General features: G+C 40.6%; 1 protein-coding gene across 1 annotated transcript in view; it reads left to right on the plus strand.

The window, feature by feature from the left end:
• LOC104912822 (S phase cyclin A-associated protein in the endoplasmic reticulum-like) overlaps window positions 1-25275 on the plus strand; it is a 38449-nt gene extending 13174 nt beyond the window's left edge. The window contains exons 4-7 of the mRNA XM_010717405.2: window positions 4326-4563; window positions 7232-7381; window positions 21396-21587; window positions 24064-25275. Coding sequence (XP_010715707.1) covers window positions 4326-4563; window positions 7232-7381; window positions 21396-21587; window positions 24064-24201 — 718 coding nt within the window. The 3' untranslated portion in view covers window positions 24202-25275. The remainder of the gene's footprint in view (window positions 1-4325; window positions 4564-7231; window positions 7382-21395; window positions 21588-24063) is intronic.
• The last annotated feature ends 37 nt before the right edge of the window (window positions 25276-25312 follow it).

Genomic DNA, 25312 nt, shown 5'->3' on the forward strand with positions numbered 1-25312 from the left:
TACAGATGATGGTTTTTAAATCCTAATATTAAAAAAAACAAACATATTCTAAGCCTCTTGAAAACTCATGTTTCCATTTGGCTCCCTGTTTTTAATCAGGAGTATATATTTCAAATATACAAACATTATAATGTATACCCTTAGAGGGCCTTGTCTGCTTGTTAGCTCAGTCCGTTTTTAAAACAATATATTTTCAGATATAAACAGTTTGCTCATATTGAAGTTTGGAGAAGTTGTAGTTTTATACTTGTTCTGCAGAGTCTGCTGTTTCTCATCAAGCTGCATTAAATTCCTGTTTTTAATAAATAGTGGTGTACTTTAAGCAATGCAGTATCACTGTTTAATAACTTTTTGCTGGGATGCATATATCCATACTTTTTAATTCTTAAACCTTTTTTTGTAAATCATGAGCCCTCTGCCAATGGGGGAGGAGTCTCTTATGGCAGAATCTGATAATCATAATGGCAGCCCATCATGAAACGTCCTGCACTTAATTTTTGTTGTATTTTTTTCCTTTATTTTACTCCCACAGGTTGTTTGACCCTAATATAAATATTTGCCTGTTTTTCTGTGCTAAGTATAGAGACTTGGTAAAGTTTGGAAGCTTTTCCTTTCCCTTTCCCCAGCCTAGAATAGCCAGTGTAAAAAAAAAAAAAAAAAAAAAAAAAAAGTCCTGTAAGTCTTCCCTTTGGTGAGCAGCTGGGGGGGGTTTGTCCATTCTGCTTTACTTTGGCAGCTCTTAGCAACACAGTTAACGTGTAGGCTTCTTTCAATAGGATAATTAAAAGGAGATGCCTCCGTAGGACTCACAGCTTTAGTTACATACAGACTTAAGTTTCGCGTGTGACAGAGTCCCCTCTTACTGCTGTGGGTTTTGTTTGTTTCCCTTCCTCTCAGCCTGTAAGCTGCCAGTTATCAGAGCTTTCCTTGGGCTTACATTTGAGGTGGACTAAAAGGGTTTTTAAAATCTGCTAAACGTATGGAATCCGCTGTTTTATGGGCTTGACCAGAGCAGCTCAAAGCAGCTCACACAAAGCTTCACCTTCCATTTTCCCACATCTCACATGTGTTTTTTTCTGCTTTAAAGCCCACAACCAGTATGAATAACGTCTTTTACCTTTTTATTGTAAACATTTAGGCTTAAAGTGATTATAACTGACAGTTAAAACCAACAGGAGCCGGTAGCCTGTTCATATACAAATTAACTGTAATACAGGAAAAATCAAAAATAAACATTTTCAACAGTTCCTTCAGCCCACCAAACCTCACAGACAAAATGACTTTTTTTTAACAGCTTTGTCCTGCGGTAGGACTGTAAAATTCTTGGTCTCTTCTGGGGGGGTTGGGGGTAGGAAAAAAAAGAGAGCGTGCATTTAGAGTCATTTTTACAATTGACTTTTTTATGTATATTTTGATTCATTCACTGCTCCGGAGCAGCTCAAAATGGCAAAAGGATTTCATCCAGCTCTATAAGCTTTCTCATATGGAGTTGTTTAAATGTAATGATGGAGTGAGAGCTGAAAGCAAGCTAACTTTAACCTTGGGTAAAATCAGACAACCTCCTCATTGCACAGAGTCACAAAAAGGTGCAGGAGGTGTCATGGACAGTAATGAATTTGGGGCTGTCATTTGAACACGACTGTTTTTCAGCTGATAGTTTTTCTGTTTCCTACGGTGATTGAAACTAAGATGGAAATAAAATACTGGTCGCAGAGGGAGCCGTGCTCATGTGATAGTGTGGAAACAAGCAGCCTGCCTGTTTCAGCTGTTGGCACACTCTGGCTGCCGAGTGCATAGTTGGGCAGCCAGCAGTGCCTCTTGGTGGGCAGCACCGAGCAGCTCAGACGCAGCACACGTCCTGGGAGTGCATGGAAGTGGCCCTGAGCTGCTGACTGCCTTCCAGGTGCAGCGGCCCTGCTGCCTGTTCCCAGCTGCTCGCTGCAGTCCAGTGCGCTCACCTGAGGACCCTGCAGCTTCCAGGCATGGAAAAAGGAGCTTCACATTGTAAATTGCTGTGCTGCGTGGCTCCACCCAAAGCAAACTTAGAGCTCCAGGTACTTTTCCTTTTTTTTTTTTTTCTTTCTGTCATTCTTTGCAGCATAGATGTTAGGACTGTTGAGTGTTACAAACCACAAGCTACTTGTGCTTCTTTTGCAGGAGGTAAGTGATATTAAATCATTATTTGAATCATTTGACTGTACTTTACGCTGTGTTTTGAATGTTACCGCGTGTATTCTAGCAAATGCTGTGCTGGGGCCTTCTGAAGCACTGCTGTGGCTGGGTTTGTGGCAGAGCCCCTTTAGGGATCCTTGTGAGTCTGAGCTGGTTGTTAAAGGCAGCCAGCGTTAAATAGTCATACCAGTTTTGGAAACTGGCATGAACTCAGCTGCACAGAGCTCTAGCTGAGGTCTGCAGTGGTCAGGGTGCTTGGCTGGTGCTGACTGGCAAAGGTGGAGCACCCATGTAGCACCCAGGCGCTGATGGGAGGGCAGATGCGGTACCTCCTTGTGTTCTTCCTCTATCTTACCCGAAGATCTGGTTGTTTCTTTCAGACATTGTGAAGAAGTGGTTTGATGGGATGTTTGTACAGCATAGGTATCACTGAAGTAGGACTGGGACATGAGTGAAATCTTGGCATATCAGCAGAGGATGCTGCACGAGAAGCTTTTTAGTAACATCAGCCTGTAAATAGTGATCTAGAAGAAATGGTACCCCTTCATGCTTATTTCTGATAAAATCGTTCCCTATGCAGGTGACCTAACTGATACAAAGGGATAGCATTTGTCTGAGGTAACTGCTTTCTAAATGTGGAGCTGTAAGCAGTGATGAAAGCAGATGTGTGCCAACAGAGTGAGCTGTGCATAGTCTGTACACCCAGGTTGGTGTACAGACAGATATGAGCTGCTTCTGAGACAAGTACTGAAAAGGCTGCATCGAGCTCTTCTGGTCAAGGAAAGTTTGCTGATCCTGGTCAGTAGGAGTGCTCTGAGTCTTCTGAGGGTCCAGTCCTTTCTGTGGTAACCCAAGGTCTTGTCTTCAGAGCTACAGATGGTGTTAGATGGATCTTGTTTCCAGTTTGTCTCTTATTCTCTGTTCTCCCTTTTCCTTTTCTTTTGGTTTTTATAAAAGGGCAAGGTACCCTCACCTAGTTTGCCCTTTTATCCTTTATATGTATCATATTGCCTGTGGTATTTTCCCTTAATAACAGAAAAAAAAGAAAATAGTTGGTTCTGATATTGACATTTCTTTCTTTTCCCTTTTCCTTTATTTTCTTTTTTAAGATGCAAACGCAGTATATGAGATAAAGATAGAAGGTTGATGCACCATATATTCAGCGTCGCTGCTTTTGTATCCCAGTATTTCCTGTGAATACTTACACAGACCTACTGTGCTTCCACAGTGAAGTTCAGCTGGTTTTACATGATAGTTCAGATGAGGACTTGAATTACGACCTCCTTCTCTAATTGGTATTCAAGACCGATCTGGACACCTACCTGTGTGACTTGCTGTAGGGAACCTGCATTATTAGTAGGGGCCAGACTTGATGTGTAAAGGTCCCTTCCAACCCCTGCAGTTCTGTGACTCTATGAAACCTTGTGAAGCCTTGTTGGATTATTTTGTGTGCTTTTTGTATTTGCATTTAACATCCAAAGTAGCAATAGTCTTAGGTAGTCACAAGTAGTGAAATCTTGCATCAAGCATTTCAGACTTCTGTCTTGCTCCCATACAGTCTTCCATAGTAGCATCTGATGGAAATAAGTAGCAGTGTTTTGCTAACTGCTCAACCACTTCATTCTCAGATTCCTGCAGAACGATTTGATTAAGATTGTCTGGTCCGGGTAACTGCTTTTGCTTCATCAGCAGCATGTCTGCTGCCGTGCCCACCGCCCATTCCCAAGGCAGGAGAGGCACAGGCTGTGCTCCCACCTCTCTGTGAGGAGAGGAAGGATGGCCGTGGGCTGCTGGCCACAGGGGCGGCCTGCGTGGATCCCCCAGAAGTGCCCCCAGCTCTCTGACCTGAGAGCTGGCCGACTTCTGCATGGTCTCTCATTGGCATCATCAACCCAGTTTGGAAACAAAGACACCAGGATGTGGAGAAAGATATTTAAAGAGTATAGCAGCGCTGTAATTAAGGAGAGCAAGAGACCGTGCCCAGATTATTGAAATAATTTTGTGGAAATATTGTGGATTCTTGACGTGTTAGACATCGGGCTGTTTTCCTTTTTAGCAGTTTGCTTGTTCTCTAACATTTCCCTTATAACTGCTTCACCCTGGGCAAGTGTGTGCTGCTCCTCTTTTCAGGCGGTTTAATGTTTCTTTGACAGATCTTGGAACATATTTGACAGTACGCGTCAGGATCCCACAGGACTAACGGCGGTTCTTCAGGCTACGGATCTGGTTGGAGTCTTGCATATGCTGTACTGTGTTCTTTTCCACGGCACAATTTCAGATCCAAACACAGCCAGTCCTAAAGACAGCTATGCAGAGAACACAATCCAGGTTGCCATTCAGAGTTTACGTTTCTTCAATAGCTTTGCGGTTCTTGATCTGCCTGCTTTCCAGGTAACAGATGTTTTACAGTTTTTGCTTTGTGTGAAATATTAATTGTGTGTGTTTCTGGGCTGACTTCCATCTCCAGGATCTTGGTTATTTTGTGAATTGTCTGTTTTCTTGTGCACAAAATTACTAATCGCTATTTCTACCCTATGGCTAATGGGTATAACCGAAGTGTGAAAGTTTGCAGTACAAGAAATGCTGAATCCAATCCATTACTACTTGTATTCATAAAAAGGAAACCCTATTTTGCAGCGTAATATTTTGCTTTTGGAGGCTTTCTTAAAAAAAAAATATATATATATATATATATATATATATACGTATTTATTAAGATTTAGTTAAAGAGCAAGAAGTAAATTCTTCTGATGAGAAGGGCTTGTATTATAACCATAATTCTCATTTCTGAGTGCTTTCAGTGGTTGCCTGCAGCCTGCACTTTATATCTCAAGCTGAAAATCACTTAATATCTAAACTTTTTTTCAAAGCAATGTTTTATTGACAAAAAAACTTTATCTTTTCATAATTTATTATTCATTGAAATTAAAGGAGTCTTTTCTTACCTATTATAGGTAAAGGAATCGTTTAGCCGTACTAAGAATCTGTAAAATACTTCTCAGATGAATTGGCAGAACTTTTATTTTGTTAATACAAAGCACCTGGCAGAAAGCATTGCTTTGCTTAATGCAATAACATCATTCTCATACCATTCATCAGACAGGTTTCTGTTTCATTCGTTGTGTAATCTGTGTATAGACTTCACCACAACCTTCATCTGAAATGTGTTAAAACTTGCTAGAGTTTTGCAGGAGTAGAGAATTTCATGTCTCCTTCCGTTTGTATTTCTAATTTTTAGTCCAGTTAGCAGGAAGCTTGCATCTAACTGCATACATCTGTATAGTTGCAGCCGAGGGATCCATGTAGTCAGTAGCTTTTCCTTTTATGGGACACAAACTGTTTATTGGAGTTCCACGTGAAACAACTCTTACATGCACCATTAACTCCCATTTCTTTCTGTAAATCAAAGCAGCTCATTTGTACAGCAGGGCTCGGTAGCTCTTGGTTTGGGATGAAAGGTTGGTTTGTTGCTGCATAACAACGTCATAGGAAACAAACCAGTGTGAGTGATTTCCTTCAGTGCACTGATGCAGACGTGCACCCAGGGAAGTTCATGTTTAGCTGTCTTATGGCACGGTGGGCACACGTGTAGTCTCAGCAGCCATCCATTCCTCTGTACTAACAGGGTTTGTTTCTGTAGCATTAATACTCAGTGTACACCTGAGGCCAATTAGTGCCTGTCCTGACCCTGTGGGCAGGAGCAGACAGCGGAGGGAAGGAGCGTAGCTTATGCAGTCAGATTGTTATCTTGAAGGAGTAGTTTTATCGTGTAATAGTAGGGCCATAGAGTGGGGTTTTCTGATGAATAGAAGAGCTCTGGTATTCTTGAGTTTGTATTAGCACAGATGGCTCGTGGGTATATATTTAATTTAATTTGACAGTCTAAACAATTGAAAGATGGTAGTGAGAAACAACACAGGGTCCTGAGCTGATATTAATTCTAGCTAAAAAGGAAGCGTAGTTTCCTTGAAAAATTAGTTTAACTTCTATACACAAACTGAGGTGCCCTTTGACCTGTTGTTATCGGGGAGGGTTTAGCCCAGAGTGCCAGGTCACAGCATGCATGGACTGCCCTAATTGAAGAGGGGTGGCATTTGAACGTGGCATTTACATGGTGGTGGTAAACAGTTGTGTGGTAGGATTTGAAAATATGCTGAGCTAGGGAGATGCTTGAGCTTCAAGATGGAGAAACAGCCACAGCTGAGTCTGGTTTAATTCTCAAGGATTCTGCTTCTCCTGGGTAGAGATTTTCAGTACGCTGAAACTAAACTATACTGCAGACTGGGATTTATGGAGATGTAGTTAATGCAGACTGCGAGATACGAAAAGAAGAAAACTCCCAAATGAAAGAAATTTTCTCACAGGCCTGCACTGCTATTTCATTAGAGTTAGTAGACTGTCATGCTCATTCTTTGTGCTTTAGTTTTCCCCTTTGACCCTGTGTCGTTCTGTCTGTTTGACATGTTTATTAAATAGAGGCTGTAGGCTGTGCAGATAAAATCTAATTCAGAATCTCCACATTACAGCAATTTGACTACTTTTTAAAAGTACCCCAAAAAGCTGTACAGCTGAGTGTTCTCTCCTTTTGGATGTTTCTAACTTTTTTCATGTTTGCAAAGTAATTACTTATTAATCTTTGTATTCCATTCAGAGCAGGAGTTATTAATGCAAAATGCATTTTGCTCTTCTGCAAAAATGATGTGCTTTCTTTTGCTGCTTACTAGGAAATATCATTAGCATTAAGTTTCCTGGAACGCATAATGTAAGTCAAATGGAACAGTCAACTTAATGCAACACTGCATGTCAACTAAGCAGAATCCAGTTTTCCTGTGTCCCTTCAGAGTTTGAATTTACTCTCATTTGTCTGGCTTTTAATGTTACAGTTTAGTTGTAAGTGCAAGCTACTGAATGAAACAAGAGATCCGATTCTATCCTCATTGCAGCTAAAAATGTAGTCAGTACTTCCCCCCCAAATTTGTGTCACTGAAGCATTGTGATGCATGTAATTTCTATAACACACTGCTAGGCTGTAACTTCTGTTCCTTTACCTTTTTTTCAGTCTATCGTTGGTGCTGAAGGACTGTCCCTTGCCTTCCGCCATATTATCAGCTCGTTGCTGTGGTACTGTTCCCAGCATACCTGTGAAGGATTGCTACATGAAGTCATTATTTGTGTGGGCTATTTTACTGTAAACAACACAGATAACCAGGTAAGGCAAATGGAAAATGGGATCAGAAGTTATCAAGTGTATGTTTAGTCACGGATCCCTCAAAAATAACAAACCTCCTCAACGCTGTTTTGAAGAGTTGGGATTCCTGTGAACACGAATGTGTGCATTTACAAAATATTAGCTGAAGTTACATCTTAGGAAAAATACTACGGTTTCATATGGCCATGAACAAGTTCTGTATTCTTTCACAGACAACAATGGTGACCTCATGTTGATCATAATTAAACTCACTCTCTGCCAAGATATACTCAGCAAATAATATTTTTAAGTCCAAGTTAACCTCTTGTCAGCTTGATTGGGCAGCTGTGGTGCCCAAGTACAACCTTGTAAAGACAGCAAAGCTAGTCTGCAGTGAAGGCATGTCCTCAAAAGCCAAAGCAGTCGTGTGCTTGGGTACCCAGAGAGCTCTTTTGAATTTAAGCTGCCTTGTATATTTCCAGAAGTAAAGCAAATACTGTCAAACAGACAGTGGAAATCCCGTCCAGCTTCCTTCATTGTTGTTCACTTCTGTTAATGGAGTCTGAGACTTCTCATACTAATGAAAATGGCTTACACAATAACCCAGGTGCAAATCTTCAAAATGATTTTGAATACTTTGGTTTTAAAAGACTCCCGGTTTCCTCAGGTCACACACAACATCTCAGGGGTACTGGCACAGTGGATGTTGGCACTTGCTCTTTACTTTTGTGACCTTGACTCTGGATATGTGGAAGGTGTGATATGGTGCCTGCATCTTTGGTATGATTCAATTTTGTGAAGTTACTTATTGTTGTTTTTTTTTTCTCTCACCATGCTTGTAATAGTTGGCTCTCATTTTTGTTCAGCCTTTGGGTGGGGGTGCAGGATGAACAGCTTAGCTCCACCAGTTAAATGGGACAGAGGAAGAAAGAAGTGGCTCAACTTGCCTGCAAAGGTTAGAGAAAAGCTGCCACAGTTTTTGACCGTAATTGGAACATTCAAATATCCTAAAGTTGAAAATGCTGTCGAAAATATTCTGTAATCACATAATATATAGTAACGTTTCTGTGGTTTTGGCCACAGAACCTGAGGGAGGATCCTGCAGCCTTCCTTCCTGGTGGAGCCAAATCCCACTTCAGGGTACAGAGGCACTGCTACCAGCACACAGACTGTCAGGGCCCAAAGCTCAAAGAACAGCTTGGAGCCCCTCAGGAAAAGGGGCTGCCTGTGGGCAGTACTCCTCAGTATGGTCATTTTGAAAATCCACATGACACCACTGCAGTTTTCTCATCCTCAGTGCTGCACCAGCAGTCGTGCTGGTATCCGGGGGTGCCAGCATACAGTGTTGGTTTTTCTCCACAGTTTCAAAATCTCTTTTCTGGCACACAAGTATAAACAGCTGTGATTTATTGCCAAGAGGACATGCAGCTATAAATGTGCCAGGAGTAGCACAGCAGTGGGATTTCCTACCAGCAGTGCCTGTGGAGCACACTGCAATGCCTGTCACTGCTCTGCATTCTGACCTGGGGCAGAGGTCCAGCAGCAGGAGCCCGGCACAGTGCCATGGCAGCAGCTGCCCGTGTGGCTGCAGTCAGGAGACAAAGTGTGTGCATCGTGTGTCGTTCTGCAGGCCTCCTTCCCGCTGGTAATCTCAGACTCTCCGTATTTCTCCCGTTACTCCTACTGGAGTGATCGTGCTGTTCCTGACAGCATTGCTAACGTTCCAAAAAGGCAGAATCTTACTCAATCAGGTACTCACAAAATGTAGGGAAGATTGTACAACAGTATTTTTACTTTTACTTTTACTGCTGAGCACATCATCATTTGCTACTAAGCAGGTCATCATTCTCAGGTGCTGTTGGTGTTGTGACTTCCAATAAAGATAGGATGCCCTGACTGAAATGGGAAGTGCTTCCTATTAATTCCCTCATGGTTTAATTTTTTTACTACATTTTGAGCTTCCCGTTTTTATTTTTTCTTTCATTGTGGATCATTCGCAGAGTGCTACTAAAAATAAAAAATGGGTCTCACAGTGAAAGCTTTCACGTAGCAGACTTGAAATCCTGGAAAGAACTGCATCGTAAAAATAGATCTGCGGGACTTGAACGATGAAGCCAAACTTTCATAGTGCCTGGTAGCTCTTTTTATTTACTACTGGAACAGACTTTTTAAAAGTCGATAACTAATGTATTTCACAGCAAACTTGCATTATTCTTGAAGCCAAATGCATTTGTTTGAATTGTTTGCTGTTTAAATAGGTCTTTTCCTCTCTAAATTTCTATCCCTTATTACAAAGCTGTTGTAAGTTTTCATTCCTTTGAACTCATAAAAAAAAAAAACCTGTTATTTACAGCTTCTGCTGTGCCTCTGTCCAACCACATGAACAGGTAAAGTACTCCAAAAGGCACAGTGAGATAAAGAAAAAAAAGGGCATTCATTATTCAGAAGTGTGCAATTTGGAGAATAGATTTCTTTAAAAAAAATAAAAAAATAAAAAAAAATTCAAGAGACTTTACAGTCTGTGAACCTGAATATGGACGAAGCAGTGCTGTGATTTTAAGTTAATTACTACTACTACGGAGTCAAACAAAAGGACAATTTCCAAAATATTTCATGCTCATAGAGTAAAATCCTCCAAGAGCATTATATATTCAGTGAGCAGTATAGGATCTGTGCAACACTTTACAATTAGTTGAGAAGTGAATGGACAAGTGGGATTCTTTCCTCAGCACTCTGTACAGCTGGCAGGAGCCCCGCAGTGGGTCCTGCAGATGTGTGCCGGTCTGTGGCTGGGCTCCCACGTCCTGACATCAGCCCAGGCCCAAATGGTTCTGTCAAGGAGCAGTGAGGACAGTGGATTGCTAAGGAATGCATTCCGTAGTGTTTTGATAGTGCTTGCTCTGTTTATTTTAGCAAGACTTTGATTTTGCTGACTGCCCACATATAACATATCGGCGATACTCCGTCCTTTTTTTTTTTTTTGGCATTTTGTTTTAATGTCCGAAGAGCCTTTCCGAGGCAGCTGCCGTCACTGGAGAAACAAATCAGTTATGAAACTGAAAATTTCAGAAAGCAGAGTGTTCCTTTAATATTTTAAATGCTTCGGCATCATTAGTCATGCCTAAACGGCGCTGTCTGTTTTGTCTCGGCACGTGAACTTCTGTTTACGATAGCGATAGACAGCCCTTGTTTTGCAGGGCGGGGAGCTCGGCTGTGGTAGGCGCCTGCTCTGCTGGCTGCCCCTTCATCTATTAGCATCCGAAACGGGTCCCATGGTGCCAGGGGTAGGGCTGGACAGCCCAACCAGCATAAGAATAATGTCCAGTCTCGGGATAAACCCGTCGCGCTATGCCACGCTGTTGGACTACAGATGCTAATTAAAATGTTCTTGTTAATTAAAAATATCCTATCCCATTACATTTTTATTCCCTTTCTTCGATTTAATTATTGCAATGACTATAATTAGCATGTGCTGTCAGCTCGTTTCATTTACATATTATATTGGATAATTGAATGTGGTCCCGTAATTAAATTAACATGAATGACAGATGATTTGGCTGCTTTTACATTGCTGTACTGGGAATAGAGATCTTTCCATATTCATTGCACTTAGCAAATATTTTTCATTTGAAAAGTCATCACAAATCAGATTCTCGAACTCGGGACCTCGTCTGGCAGGCTCTGAAGGAAGTTGCATCTTTTGCAGTGCTCGATTGTGCAACTTATTTAAATAAAAACAGCTTTTTTCTTCTTTTTTTTTTTTTTTTTTTCCTGTTTGACAGACAGTGTATTTATAGAATGCTCTGGCAGAATCTCACCAGCTTCTGGGACTTGTGTGGAACGGGACTTTATGCTTCTGAATTGTTGAACTAAAAATACATATTTTTAGTGCATTGCAGAACGTAACACTTCTGTCAGAGAGCTCAGAAGAGGTGTATGCAGCTTTACATCTTTTATTCTATTCTATTTTTTTTTTTTTTTTTTTACAAAAGTTAGGTAATTGTAGATACAGTTAAGAACTTTTGCTGAGGTAACCAATGCAATTGGGTAAAAAAAAAAAAAGATATGCAAACCATATGTCTTTGAGAAAGGGATTTTCATCCCAGAAAGTTTGCCTTGCAATTGCATTAGTTTAACTAACTATTTGTCTGTCCTTCCAAACCTTTTATCTCCAGACAGCTGTGCCCATAGGATCAGCACACAATTCTTATTTTGAATTTGGGAATAATTGAAATGTTAATATTGAATAATCTTTGAAAACAGAAGTACACACAGTTGAATTCAATAGCTGTTCACTCATGGAGAATTTATCTGTATTGTACAGCCATGGAGAGTGTGTTGTAGAGCCTATTTCAGGCATGCCATATTGCTTCACTTAAAGGCATAAGGAACAGTGAGATTATGGGGTACTTGGGGAAGGAAATTTCTCCTGTCTTAAAAATATGTAATGTCACAAAGTAGTGTCACAGGTGTAAATATAATGTTCAAAGAAATGGAGTTGTATGGAAGGACAATTTGGAAACATTCATGGAGCTTATTACTGATTTGCATCACAAAGAAAACGCCATAGAAGATCCCAAGAAGTGCTTCTTACAGAGAGTCTTTCCTCTTTTTTAATTTAAATAACTGATTTATCATTACATTTTCTGACTTCTTAGCATTTCTTTTGTTACAGATATTATTTCTATTATAAAACAGCAGAACATTTTATTCCTCGTTAAGCAGGGTGTGTATGAACTCAAAGTAGATTGACACATCACATATATATGTGTATGAGATGTCTGTAAGTGTGGTTACGAGCACTGCCGGGCTGTGAGGGACACTTACAGAATGACTTCAGGTTACAAACTGCCATCTTTAGGGAAATTACTCTGTGCAGTTGACAGTGTTTGCTTTCACTGAGTTCCAGTGTGTGGCCAGTTTGGTTGAGTGTTAGCATGAAGAAGGAAAAGTAGTTCTAAAATGTAGAGATCGCAAACTTGGAAATTGGAAAAACAGGGAAACTTAGAAGAATAGTTCATAAAAATACTATTCAGAGATTCCATGGGAGTTGTTTACTGGCTACCATCATTAAACTTCCATTATTTGTGTTCTTTGGGGGCTGTGCCGGGACTGGAATGATTTTAATCCGACAAAGGGGGTTTCTAAAAGTAGAGCAGGAGTAAGGGTGCAGGAATTGGTAGTTACTGTGTAGTAAATGGCTGTACTTGAAAGTAAATAGTAAGAAAGTATCTTTAAGGGGCATGGAATTGATGTTGAAGTTAAGTCTTTCCAAAAAAAGCCCTTGAAAACTTTGAGTTTGAATTAAAAATAATAATAATACTCGTAGAATAGCTGATTTCAGTGAGCAATTCATGTGAATTGTAGCCTGGACTGCCATTTAGGAGCACTGCAGCTTGTGAGCAATAAAAATCCCGAGGATTAAACTCAGCATCTTAAAATGCAGTAAATTAAACAACTCAGTAATGTGTGCTTTTTTTCCTATCAATCTTACACAGTCAGCCCACATCAATTCACTTAAGTGAAGGGATGTTTTCAGAAAAGCTGGCATTCCTCACAAGACAGAGAAAAGTGGAAATGCCTCTTGGGTGATTTGTCAGACACCTCCGCTGTTATTTGAGCTCCCTGATAAACAACAATCTTTTCAGAGCAATCAGTGACAATGCAAATAAAACACAAGCTGAACACAAGGGGCTAGGTGATTCACACTTTGTGTTTTAATTGTACTTCTGTTGCTCCAAAATGCATCTCGTACCTCTCTTTGGTTTGGCGTTTTGAGAGGCTGTAGGGAAGGAAGTGTAATATGAGCAAAGACTTAAAATGAAATTGGTTGTATTTAGTTTCAGTTTGTAATGGCTGATTCCTGTAGGAGCAGGAGGGAGCATGCAGGAGTTAGTAGGAGAAATGAAAGCGGTTGGACTTATCTTATTGTCTTGCTTTAAACTGCAAAAAACAAAGAATAAGCTTGGCTCCCAATGTCATCAAAAGCAGTATATGCACAGCCCTAAAGCACAGTCCATAGCTAAAGCTTCAAGATGGAGAGGCCTGGAGAGAGCGACTGTCCCATGTCACAGCCTCTGACGGCCTACATGCTAATCTTGGGTCAGAAGGAGAGAGAGCTTGGTGGTCTCAGCTTAATCCCCAGCAGATCTTTTGTCCACATCAGAAACACACCACAGAGTTTGGCACGGTTCTGTGTAATAAGTAGTTTCTTTCAGCAGAGACCTAGGCCTGCCGTATTTTGGCTTTGGCCACTGGAGATTCGTTGGCAGCGATGGCTGCACAGGCTTGCACAATTTGCTCTGCGTCTTTCTAACCGAGCGTGCCAGTCTCTCCTTTCCATGGAAATTAAATTTCACACCAAAACTTAACACGAAATCTGAAGTCTGCAAATCTTTAATCAGGCCCTGTGAGCTATTGTCTGTCTTGCCCCATGTGTGAAGGAACTCCCTGTTCTTCTCCCATAGACTAGTTTTCTAAGTTTCTGCGGACCCCCAGTGACTGTGCCCCACACAGAGAGGACATCAGCCTGCTCTCTGTTCACAGTTTTGGGCTCCAGCAGCTGACAATTGCTGCTCTAAGGGAGGGAGCTTGCAAGAGACCCAGAGAAGTCTCAGAAACCTATATTATCATATTTAGCTCAAACAAATGAGTATCGCTTGAAGTGATGCTGAAATATAAAGAAAGGCTAAAATGCATTAAGTCTTGCATAAGTGAATGCTATGGAAAATCTGGCCTGTCTTCCTCTGCTCTTAGTTAGGGTAAATGGAAGAGAACATTTTCTTGCTCTTTGAAGCTTTTTCCCAGCCAGCTCAGCATGTCAAATGGCACGATGTGTTTCACAGCCTTTATTGTCAATTGGGTATTTTTACAAAACCTCTGCATTTATTGTGAAAGCCAAAAAGCAAGATGTACTGGTAATTAAAAAATCTAAGACTGCATTTGCAAGTAGGTTTTTGGAGTGTGACAGCAGAGGCTTGTTGCTTCTGAAGAGGGAGAATGCTCAGAGAGAGCATTTTAGGCTGTAATATTTTAATTACACCTTCTGGGGATTCTTACCCAGCTAGTTCTGCTTTCAAGGATGATGGCAAAAAGCTCTGACTAGTTATTTTCAACTTCTTAGAGCTAAAGCCCGGTTCTCTCTAGGCTTTAAATCAAGAATTCTTCATTCACATCAGCCTCAAAGGCTGGACCAGGCTCTGAGCACCTGGTGGAGCTGTGGGTGTCTCTGCTCATTGCAGGGGAGTTGCACCAGATGGCCTTTTAAGGTCCCTTCTATATCTCAAACAGTTGTATGATTCTAAATGAGTAAATAAAGCAGGACTGCAAGGCCCAGTTCTGATCATTTCCATGTTCAGAATCATGTTTCAGGATCTGAGACATAGAACCGTAGAATGGCCTGGGTTGAAAAGGACCACAAAGATCATCTCATTTCAACCCCCTGCTATGTGCAGGGTTGCCAACCAGTAGACCAGGCTGCCCAGAGCCACATCTAGCCTGGCCTTGAATGCCTCCAGGGATGGGGCATCCACCACCTCCCTGGGCAACCTGTTCCACTGCATCACCACCCTCTGTGTGAAAAAATTCCTCCTAATATCCAACCTAAATGTGGCATGATAGGTTTAAGCTTACAGAATAAATGTATTGCTCAATAGATTTGATGCATAATAACAAGTTCTTCTAATAAAAAATGGTTAGTCCAACACTTAAATGAATAAATCTGTTGTTAGGGTATTTTGGTAACTATTTGGAAACTATTTTCTAGAAAGTAATGATACCCTGGAATTTAACACTGTACTTAATATATGTTTAACATTAAGCATGATTGCACCCTCACAGGTAAGTGTTTGTTTTTATATCAGTATGTTAAATGCTAAAATGCTGTTACTTTTAGAGTTAAGCTTTTCCTTACTCCTCTTTGTGGTTCAGGTGTTTGGTTACTAGTTCATCCTGCAGCCTGTGCATGTGCTAAATGCCCAAGCAGCCTCAATGCATATTAGAATTGTTTCCATTCTTCTCTTGTCACATAGTAATGGATCTGATTTTCTACAAGAACAGTTTAAAATATTTGTTTTTTGCTGAATTTAATCTCTGTATGCTTTGTTATCTTTTATCTAAGGTGCCTTGTTATTTTGAGTGGTACTTTTTCAGGAATTTTACACTTTTTCTAGGCTTCCCCTAAGCAACATAGTTGATAAACTTTGTAACATTTAAAAATACATCATTGTTTTTGTATTTACTATTTTCCTATCTGAAATGCTCAGATGTTTTTGGGTGATAACATGAAAACAGCTCAGGTGATTTTTTTTTTTCCTCGCGTATGCACAGAGCATCACAAAGCACTCCATTCTTAACCCATAGAGTTAGCTCTAGGAGGACACTGCTCATAGTATGGTTTGTAGGGAGAAAAACATAAATTCTGACCTCCGTTATCTGCATCGCTTCTCTCTGAAAGCTTATGTGTGATGCTAGGAAAATAAACATTGACATTTTTCAAATAGGCCAAATTCTTATTTTAAAATTTGAATGTAACATTTTGGCATGTTATTTTTGCATAGAAATGGTGCTCTGGCTCCTGATAAAATGTTAGAAGGAATTTAGAACATTCTTTGCTCAGAGCCTTGCTAATAGTGGAGTTTGCAAAATGGAAAGAGAAGAGCTTGACCTTAAAACAGAAGAAGAGTCTAAGTGGTGACATATTCCACTGATTGAATGCTAGCAGTATGGGATCTGTTTATATAGAAGCAAAGAAATAATGCAGATCTAACTTTGAAGAGAAACTCTGGACTACTAATATAAAGATTTATTTCTTTTACCAAGTTATAAATAACCTTACATCAAACAAAAGCCTCTAACTGCTTGATGTATTCTGTGTAGTTACGAAGAATAGATGCACAGCATTTCAGTTCCAGTTCAATAACGTTTAGTTGTTTGTACAAATTAGAATTGACTTTGATATAAATGATAAATAGAGAAGAAACATTAATAGTTCCCATACCAACAGTACAGTTTTAAGATCCAAATGTTTATAATGGCTGTGTCCGAGTTTGGAACAGAGGGTCATACAGGATTGTGGAAACACCAGGAGTGCCCCTCAGAGAGCTCTTAGCTCTTCGTCCACGTTGCTCTCAGAAAATTGCATCTGAACATGAAATAGGTTGCAGCAGAATACCACAGTCAAGTGGAAGCACACATGTTAGTGCTTTGCTTCATAAACCCCCGACGTTTTATTGAGAAGGATCTATTTCTAAAAATGTAATTCAGCTTTCAGATACAATGGCTGTATTTTTTACTCGGCAGCTACAGAATGCACCTTTTCATGAGTAGTTTTTTTTTTTTCCAAGAGCTGAGAAAGTTTTCACTTCAGGAAGTTTTAAACTTAATGCAGTTGAGATTCAAGCACATTTTCCTGTTTCCAGTTCACGTGTTGGTGTGATAATTTTGTCTCACTTTTAATTTGATGTAAGAACTGCAACCTCTAGTACTTGGACCAATTATTAAACAATGTCAGCAACCTCAGAGGAAATAATTGGATAGATGGGAAATGCTCCTGCAGATTTTAGGCGTGCTTTCTAGGTGAGCTGATGATGCCTTGTGGCTTCCAAAGGTTCTCAGTAAATAAAACCTGAAACCATCAGTAGAACTCAACGAAATTCCGCTCCAAAAATCAGGCTTCCGCTCTCCAGTAATCCTGGGCTGACCTTGGATAGCACACAGGAGTGAAAAGATGACGTAAAGCTGAGCCTTTGTTTGGTTACTTGTAGTAAAATATCTGACAATATTTAGCATATTTGCCTGGAAGCATTAAAAACCATTCTAGGATCTTAATCTTTAAATCTCTGGAGAGCTGCTGGTGAATTTTTAATTCAGTTTCTCTTTTTTCGAACACTTGACATCTGAAAAGTATGCAGTTACAAGCTGGAAACAGAAATCTGGATTGTCACCAAAAATACTTCTTCACAGGTTAAAAAAATGTAAATCTTCACAGGGCAATTTGATTGAACTGCTAGCTCTAGAAAAATGAGTTGTGTGTATCTAAACTTACATCTCTAATCAGGCTGTGAGAGTCTGAGGAGTATGTGAATCAGCAGTTTACCCTGATTTGGGTGATATTTGTTCAGTATTTTTACATGCAATCATTCTTTCAACTTTCTGAGTGACATTTGAGATTTCTCAGTGAAAATTCTGATTGTTACCTGTAGGATGTTTATAAACTCCAGTACCCTACCCAGGTATGGTTCCAAAAACTAGAGGGTTCTTATGTTAATGTTCTTGTAAAATTAGCCATTGACTTGGTAAGGTCTGACTAATTTGACATGTAGCTGCTGGTGCCTATCAATCAGTAAAGCAGAATCCTGTTAGCTAGGAAGATTTACAGCACAGCTTTGAACAGTGTTCGTACGTACACAGGTAAGTAGCTGTGTCTTTTGCTTGCAGTAAGAGAAATATAGGGAAAGATTGATTCAAATGCATGTTTTATGTGCTGTGTGTGGTACACAGGGTTGTGAGATGTTCACTATAACATCTTTCTGTTGGTAGCTGTTGTGCAAGTGTTGCCACAGTGTATGTGAGCAGCTATCTGCCTGTCCTTGTGAGCAAGGAAGGGAGCAGCAGAATTCAGGTTCTCATTCTCCGGGATCCACAGAAAGTTCATGTTGGGTCTCTGGAGCTTCCCAGAAAAGGAAAGAGCTGCACATTCCTTCCAGTACCTGGAGAGAGTCGAATCTAAGTTATTTAGGCCCTCGTGGTTTATTAGTTTGTCAGTCCTGTGAAGATCTGCTTTGCAAGGTGCCAGGAAGCAAGGGAAGACTGCTGGACCTGTTGTGGTGCGCGCACAGGGAAGGACAGTAGGATCCAGGATGGAATAGCCTTGTAGCAGTCACCTCGGGTGCATAGCCAGAAGCCTTATTTCAGTGGCAGGGAAAACCTGATTTCCCAGCAGAATGATGAGTTCCCTTCACAACTTTATTGCGTCCCCAGTGCTACGAGGAGCTTTTAATTTTTTGATTGATTGTCCTTTTTTATTGCTCAAGTGCTGTGTGGCATATTGCTGGCTTTTGTCACTGTGGCCTGTTTTGAAAGACTGACTTTTATACTGCTTCAGACTTTCACAGCTAGAATTGCAGCTAATGGGTAAGCAATATACTGCGTAGTCAATATTGGTCCAAATAAACTTGAGAAAAAAGGTGGCTTTCATTTAGAGACATTAGAAATCATTCTTTCCGTGGATCAGGGCAGTCATTGTGCTTGAGGGGCAAATGGGAGCAGGGGCTGCCTGCTAGGGATGGGGTGAGCACCTGCTGCCACAGTTGGATATTAAAGTGGGGTACATTGTGCAGCCTTCCTAACAATTTATGTAGTGGAGAAGCTGTTTGAGTTCAGCACGGTAGGGCACCTGAGATGTTCTAGCTCCTTTTCAGCAGGCTTCTACATGGAGAGCAAAGTGTGCTATTTAAGCCAGGCTCAAGCAAAAACAGTAAGGTGGTATGAATATCTTAATTTCAACAGAAGGTAATATTTTAAATAAAATACAGAAAATAACAACATGGAGTTGCTTGCTCTGAGGAACAATTAAAAATACATAGCTTTTAGTAATTTGATAGACAGGTCTCAATTCAGGAAAAGAAAACAGCAAGCAAATATTAATGGGACCTGGGCACCTATCTGAAGTTAAGCAGGTGCCGAAATGCTTGGCTGTACAGAAATGCAGAGATTTAATTAGGATCTTGTTACGTCTGACAGGCATATCTGACTTTCAGGCTGGAGAGAGAGCACCAAGAAAAGCTAATTCTAGGATTCCAGCACGTGGGGTGGGCTCCTGTGCTGCCTTTCAGTAAGCAGTTTGTATCTCATATTGGAGCATTTTATGAGATGAGTATTCCAGGCCTGCAAAACTCACTGGGATCATTCAGCAAGGAGGCAGAAGTCACTGTTAAAAATAAAAATAGAGAAGAGTCCTTTTCAACTGCAAAGAAGTCGTAGATGAGGCGTTCATTTGTTTTCTTTGTTGATCGTCTGCTAAGTCGAGTTCTGGACTTTCCTTTCTGCTCTGTTGGAGGTTTGTATGTCTGCAGGTTTTTTCCAGATAGGAGTTGTTTGATTTTTTTTTCAGTGTACGTACTGTAGTGTATCAGGTTTAGTAGCTGCATTAGTACAGTGAGCTAAACTCATTAAATTGATTCCACATGTGATAAATACCAGATTAAAACAATGAACAACTCTCAAATAGAACTTTCCTATCTTTAATGTCATAACGTTGCAGTTAAAAAGTTGGGAAAGAAAAAAAAAAAACAAAACAAAATGGTAATGTTGTGTGCATATTGCTTATTTGAGAAGAGAACTCTAATTACCTGTGACGTTTTTGGAATGGGTAAAGGATTGAAGTGTGAAGTGAAAAAGAGCTCAAAACTGCTTGTCCTGTGCCTGCTCAGCAAGTCCAGGGGACAGCAACAAAGGTTTCCCTTACTATGTCCTCCATCACAAATCCCAGTTGTAGCTATTGGAATAAAATTGTAAACGATTAAAAGTGCTTTTCTGATTGGAGGATTTACCGTAGAAAAGCCTACAGTGAAATAATAATAATTAATAATAATAATAATAATAATAAATTTATTATAACAATAAATATAGAATCCTAGCAGTAATCACCAAGAATGGTAGCCAGCAGTTAAGTGTAGCATCATCCAAACGCTTCGGGGGTGGGCTGCTAGATACTTTCCTCAAAAGAGCAATGCTTAATTGTCACATATTTGTCTGCCTCTTAAAAATTCCTCCCGGCTTTAAGGTCATTAAGACGTTTCTACCAGTGTTTTGAAAGGTTTTCAGTGTATTTTAGGCTGGTGAACTGCAAAAACGCAAACGATTACTTTGTTGATCTTGTTTTTAAACTGAACTGCATTATCGACTCAGTGTGTTCTTAAGGTATTGTTAAAAGTGCTTTGAAAACTTGTAAATCCCTGTAATTTATGTTCCTGTGGTCTCGACTGCTTCTTTCTGTCCTTCTGGTTTTAATTTGAACGCAGTCTTGTCTGGGTGTGTACCTGTAAAATTGTGTTTTTCCAAGTACAATTTACAGTCGTGACCCTAAGTTTTACAGTGTTCAGCCCTATAGGAGCTTCCTCCTATGCCGAAAAGCCAACTTTGGGTCAGACAGCTCTTTCATATTATAATTGTCTAATCGAGGTTCCTTGGAACAGATCCGATTCTGACGTTTTGTAGTGTATCACAAAGGCTGTGTAAGAATATCAAGTAAATGGGAAAGGTTCCTTTGCGAGAGACCAGTATAGCATTGCCTGATTTCCTCAGATGTACACAGTTGTAAACTTAGCCTGCTTCATGACAACAGTCCCATTTATCTAAACAATTCTCCTTTTAGAGTCAATGGCACTGATAGAAACTGAGATAAGAAATACAGATGGGAGGGTCTTTCAGAGTCTCCACTGAAACTAGTTGCTGTGCAGCTTACAATCACCTTTTCTTTTCAGTGCCTGAGAATGCATAGCAGACATCCACGATGAAACAGAGTCCTCTCTGGCTGCCAGAGAGCACTTGGGTAAAGGATGAGCGAGCTGCATGTGGGTTTTTACAGTCCTGGCGATCTCGGATCTTGCTCTTGACTTTTTTTCCTTTTTATTTTTTTTTATAAAAACGTGCTTACTGTGTTTAAATGGCTGCAGTTGGGAGAGTTGTTTTGCAGTTCTAACTCACAGCAGTCCCTTTGCTTTCATTCTTTGTCTTAAGTGAAAGTATTGTAATCTTCAGATTAATCTGTTTCTTGGTTTTTTTTCAATTGTCTTTTTTGGTAATAGAAGCAAAAGCAGTTTACAGCCGTGTTGTTCCTCTGCAGTAAATACAATACTTGCACACTAAATCAGGAGTTATTTGGACTAAATGTCCAGCGATTTATTTTTAGTATTTACTAAGATGTTTTCTTCTCATCCGCGCTCATATTTTCAGCATGACTTCAGCACTCTGGTTGATCCACAGGAAGACCAGATAGGGCACGTGTCCTCACTCCATTACGTTTGTCTTTCAGATCATTGTGCAGTCTGGCCGTCACCCCACCGTGCTGCAGAAGCTGTGCCAGTTGCCTTTCCAGTATTTCAGCGATCCTCGGTTAATCAAAGTGCTCTTCCCTTCGCTAATAGCTGCTTGTTACAACAACCCTCAGAACAAGCTCATTCTGGAGCAGGAGATGAGCTGTGTGCTCCTCGCCACGTTCATTCAGGTAGCGGCGCCGTGCAGCAGTGCTCGCAGGATGACTGCGGCCCTTTTTCTCGCCTTTGCTGTGTGCATGGAAATTATTTGCCTTACGTAAAGCGAGTAAACAGCGCTGAAGTACTTTAAGATTCTCTGCAGCTCTTTTCAAACCACAGATTATGCCTGTACTTGAGATATCTTATAACGTTGAAAGATTACCCGAGCGGTTCAGGTTCTCGCTGTCGCGTGCAGAATCCTGCTTTCACCAAAGTTATTGATGTGCCCGAAAGATGCGATGTGAATCATACCGTTACAGGGCAATCCTTAAAATACTTAACTTTTTTTTAAGCTACTGCATATGCAGCATATTTGAAATCTGTATATTGGTGTGTTTACATCTAAATGTATGGCTGTATATTGCAGACAACAGATTTACAGAGAACAGAACAGCAGTGTATATATTTGATGCAGAAGGCACACAACATATGTTACCGGTCTAATCGTGCAGTCTTTACTTCTGACAGTAAGCCACTGAGGTCGTTACAAATACTGCTCTGAATAAGGTTTTACAGCAGCTTTGTTCCCTTTGTGTCAATCTATATGCTGTGCTGTACTTACCAAACGTGCTTCATGCTTTCTATATATGTTACTGCCTGTTTTTAAATAAGTAAATGCTGTTTTCATCAACACTATCACAAAATAACATGCTTTGGTCACCTGGAAGTTCCTCTTGTTGCTACACAAACGGTCCTGCAGCTCTTCCATAATGCTTTACAGCCAGTCCTGAGGCAGGCTGCACCAACTGAGGGGAAAGGACGCAAGAACTAAATATTTACTGCAAGTTTCAGCGTAACTCCTGAGTTACTGAGCTTCTGAGCACGACTGCTTTTCATTCTTTGAACACTCAAATAGTAGCAGCTTAAGGAAGAAAGAAAACTTTTGAGCTTAGCAGAATTTGCCATGGAGCTTCTGTTGAAATACGAAGCTATAATTCGTGCCTCACCTTGACTTTTTTCATATGGACACATTTTAATATGGAAGCTACAGATATCACTGTAGAAGCTGCGGTGGCAAAAAGTAACTTCAGCAGTATGAATATAAGAAAACACAGCAGGCTGGATTTGTGTTCCAATTTAAAAATACAGAGGAGAGTAGGGAAGAGTCCCCCATCAAATAATTAGCTTTATTTACCTTGATTCCTTTTCTCTAATAGAAACTGTGGCATTTAAATCTACGCTAGCTGCAGCAAAACATATTTCCAAGGGTCAGTGTTACTAATTTCACTTCCAATTAGAGCTGTATTTCTATCTCAGATGCCAAGTCCTCATGCTGTTCTTTCAGGCTTTTAGAAGAGGTGTTGCATTAATATATAGAAGATCCTTGTGTGTGTGTGTGTGATCTTACTGGTGTGTCATTGCTCACCTCCCTGCTACTTCGCTGTTACACCCCTTTGAAAATCAAACCCCAAATGTTGAACACGCGCAGAGAGCGAATCCGACAGGCACAGAGGAGTGCTCAGATAGCTGTGCACACAGCAGAGCCCTGCCCCTCTGCTTCGGTTTCAACCCGCTGCTTTTTTGTCAGGCAAATCCCTCACTCCCTTCCGTGGAAGTTTTGGTAAAGTCTGCAAAATATTTCCCTGGGACCAGAAAATGAGATTCTTCCTGTGCCAGGGAATGCAAAAAGAAGCCCTGTTTATGTAAGAGTTTGGTGGTGTGTACAAATATAACACTTAAATATAGTGTGTTAAATGTGTGCAGCATCAATCAAAGGAAAATGATTGCTGGATTTTACAACTATCAGCGTTGCACTTCCCTGCCAGCAGATCTGTTGCCATCCCCTGAAGGTTGCATCATCCCTTCTCTTACTTCTGTCTCTGGATGCGCTGGAACAATTGTAAAAAAAATGTTCAGAAATAGCCACCACGATCTGTTAAATTGTGTCTCATGCCAAACAACCCCAGCCCTGCTTAGGGAGTGCAGGAACAAAAGGCGGTGCTCGGAGCGCTCCGTGCTGGAGCAGCCCGAGGGAGCAGGGCTTGCTGTGCTCTCTGGAGCTGATCACGGCCTTGGGAGAACTTTGCCTGCTCTCAGGGAATGGGGATCTCGAGCTGCAGGGTGGAATTGGGTCGGTCAGCAGTGGAGTGAGAGCGTGTTTGGAATTCAGTCTAAATCCAAAACGCGTTGTAAAGAAATATGGCCGTAGTCACTGTCTCAAATTGAAAATAGTGAGAATAATTATTTCTGAGGAAGGTAATAAAACTGCTATTTCTCTGTTGTAAATTAAAAATATATGTATTTTTAGATTGTGTGAAATCCACCCTGAGCTATAGAATTTAAGTGCTGGCAGTGTCCTGTTACGATGCATAGCAAACAAAGCGCTTTGTTAACGTGCAGATTTCATAAAGCAGCCGTTTTCTTGGCCAACTTTGAAGACTTTACAAAATGGTTTTAATTCCTCAAATGCGAGATCTGAAAATCTGATGCTCTTTTTCTTTCCCATAGGATTTTGCACAGAGCTCAGGCCAAATGGATAATCTGTTATCTCAGCAGAGGGGTATGTCTCCATTGAATGTAACTGAGTACAACTGGGTAACAAAATATGTACATACTGTGTTTTTCTGTGATTTGGATATTTTTTGAATCTGCATCACCATAAAAAGGAATACAGTAAACTGCAAAATGATTTTCCACTCCTGGGAGAGGCTCTCTAGCTTAAAAGCTGACCTGAAAGTATGTGACTTCCAGTCTTTGCTCACAGTATCAGGAATCTGGGCTGTTAATCTTTATTAAATGCTACGTGGTATTGTGTCTTAAAATGTGATACTGTATGTGCACGTATTTAATTAGCTGTCACAAAGGCTGCTTTCAAAAGTCTTAGGTTACAGCAGCCGTGCAGCCATCCCAGCACGCCCGAGGAGCCAGAAATTAGTAAAATACTGTCCTGTAATTATTCCACAAAGTTCCTCAGTCTACAGAAGAGTTGCATTATTTTCTCAGTTGTAAATATTGCATAAAACACAGCTAACCCACCTATGCTGGCCGGTTGGAAGGCGCTCAGCTAAGGCAGCTCTTGCTCGTTAAACAGATGGGAAGTTGAAGTTTGCTGGTGGGAAAATCATCTGGAGTCACCCACATTTTGCATGAAGTGCATCTCCCGTTTCTTCCCTCATAGTGGGCAGAGTTTCACCACTTCATTGCTGGGGGGTTGGCAGGGGAGGAACGGTTCTAGCTCTAAGTCATAAGATTTTTAAAAATACATTGCAAAATGCAAAATAAAGGTAGGTATGGTGTGATTTTTACTGTCAGCATTCTCCCTTCTAGTCTGAGGCAGACCCATGCAATGTCTGCAAAAGAGACTTGTCAGAATTAATGTGTTTGCATGAGAGTCAGCTTGAGAAACAGCTGAAGTCCAAGCAGTGAACTGCTTTTTATTTTCATTATTCAAACGGAATGAGCTTTTAAACAAAGATGACTACGTGGTGACATGAAAGTGTGATTTCCAAACATTCCCCAGATGCAAAAAGCAGAGATAGTAATAGCAGCATAGGCAGGATTATTTGTATCTATTTTATCATGCCAGTGTGAAGGGCAGCATCCCCCCAAAATGCAAATGGGAACAAAAAGACCGCTTATAAACGGGAGGGGAACGGCTGTTTATGAGGGTGGATAGTGATAGGACGAGGGAGAATGGGCTTAAACTGAGACAGGGGAGGTTTAGGTTGGATATTAGGAGGAAGTTTTTCACCCAGAG

The sequence above is a fragment of the Meleagris gallopavo genome, chromosome 12 (genome assembly GCF_000146605.3).
Source record: "Meleagris gallopavo isolate NT-WF06-2002-E0010 breed Aviagen turkey brand Nicholas breeding stock chromosome 12, Turkey_5.1, whole genome shotgun sequence".
NCBI lineage: Eukaryota > Metazoa > Chordata > Aves > Galliformes > Phasianidae > Meleagris > Meleagris gallopavo.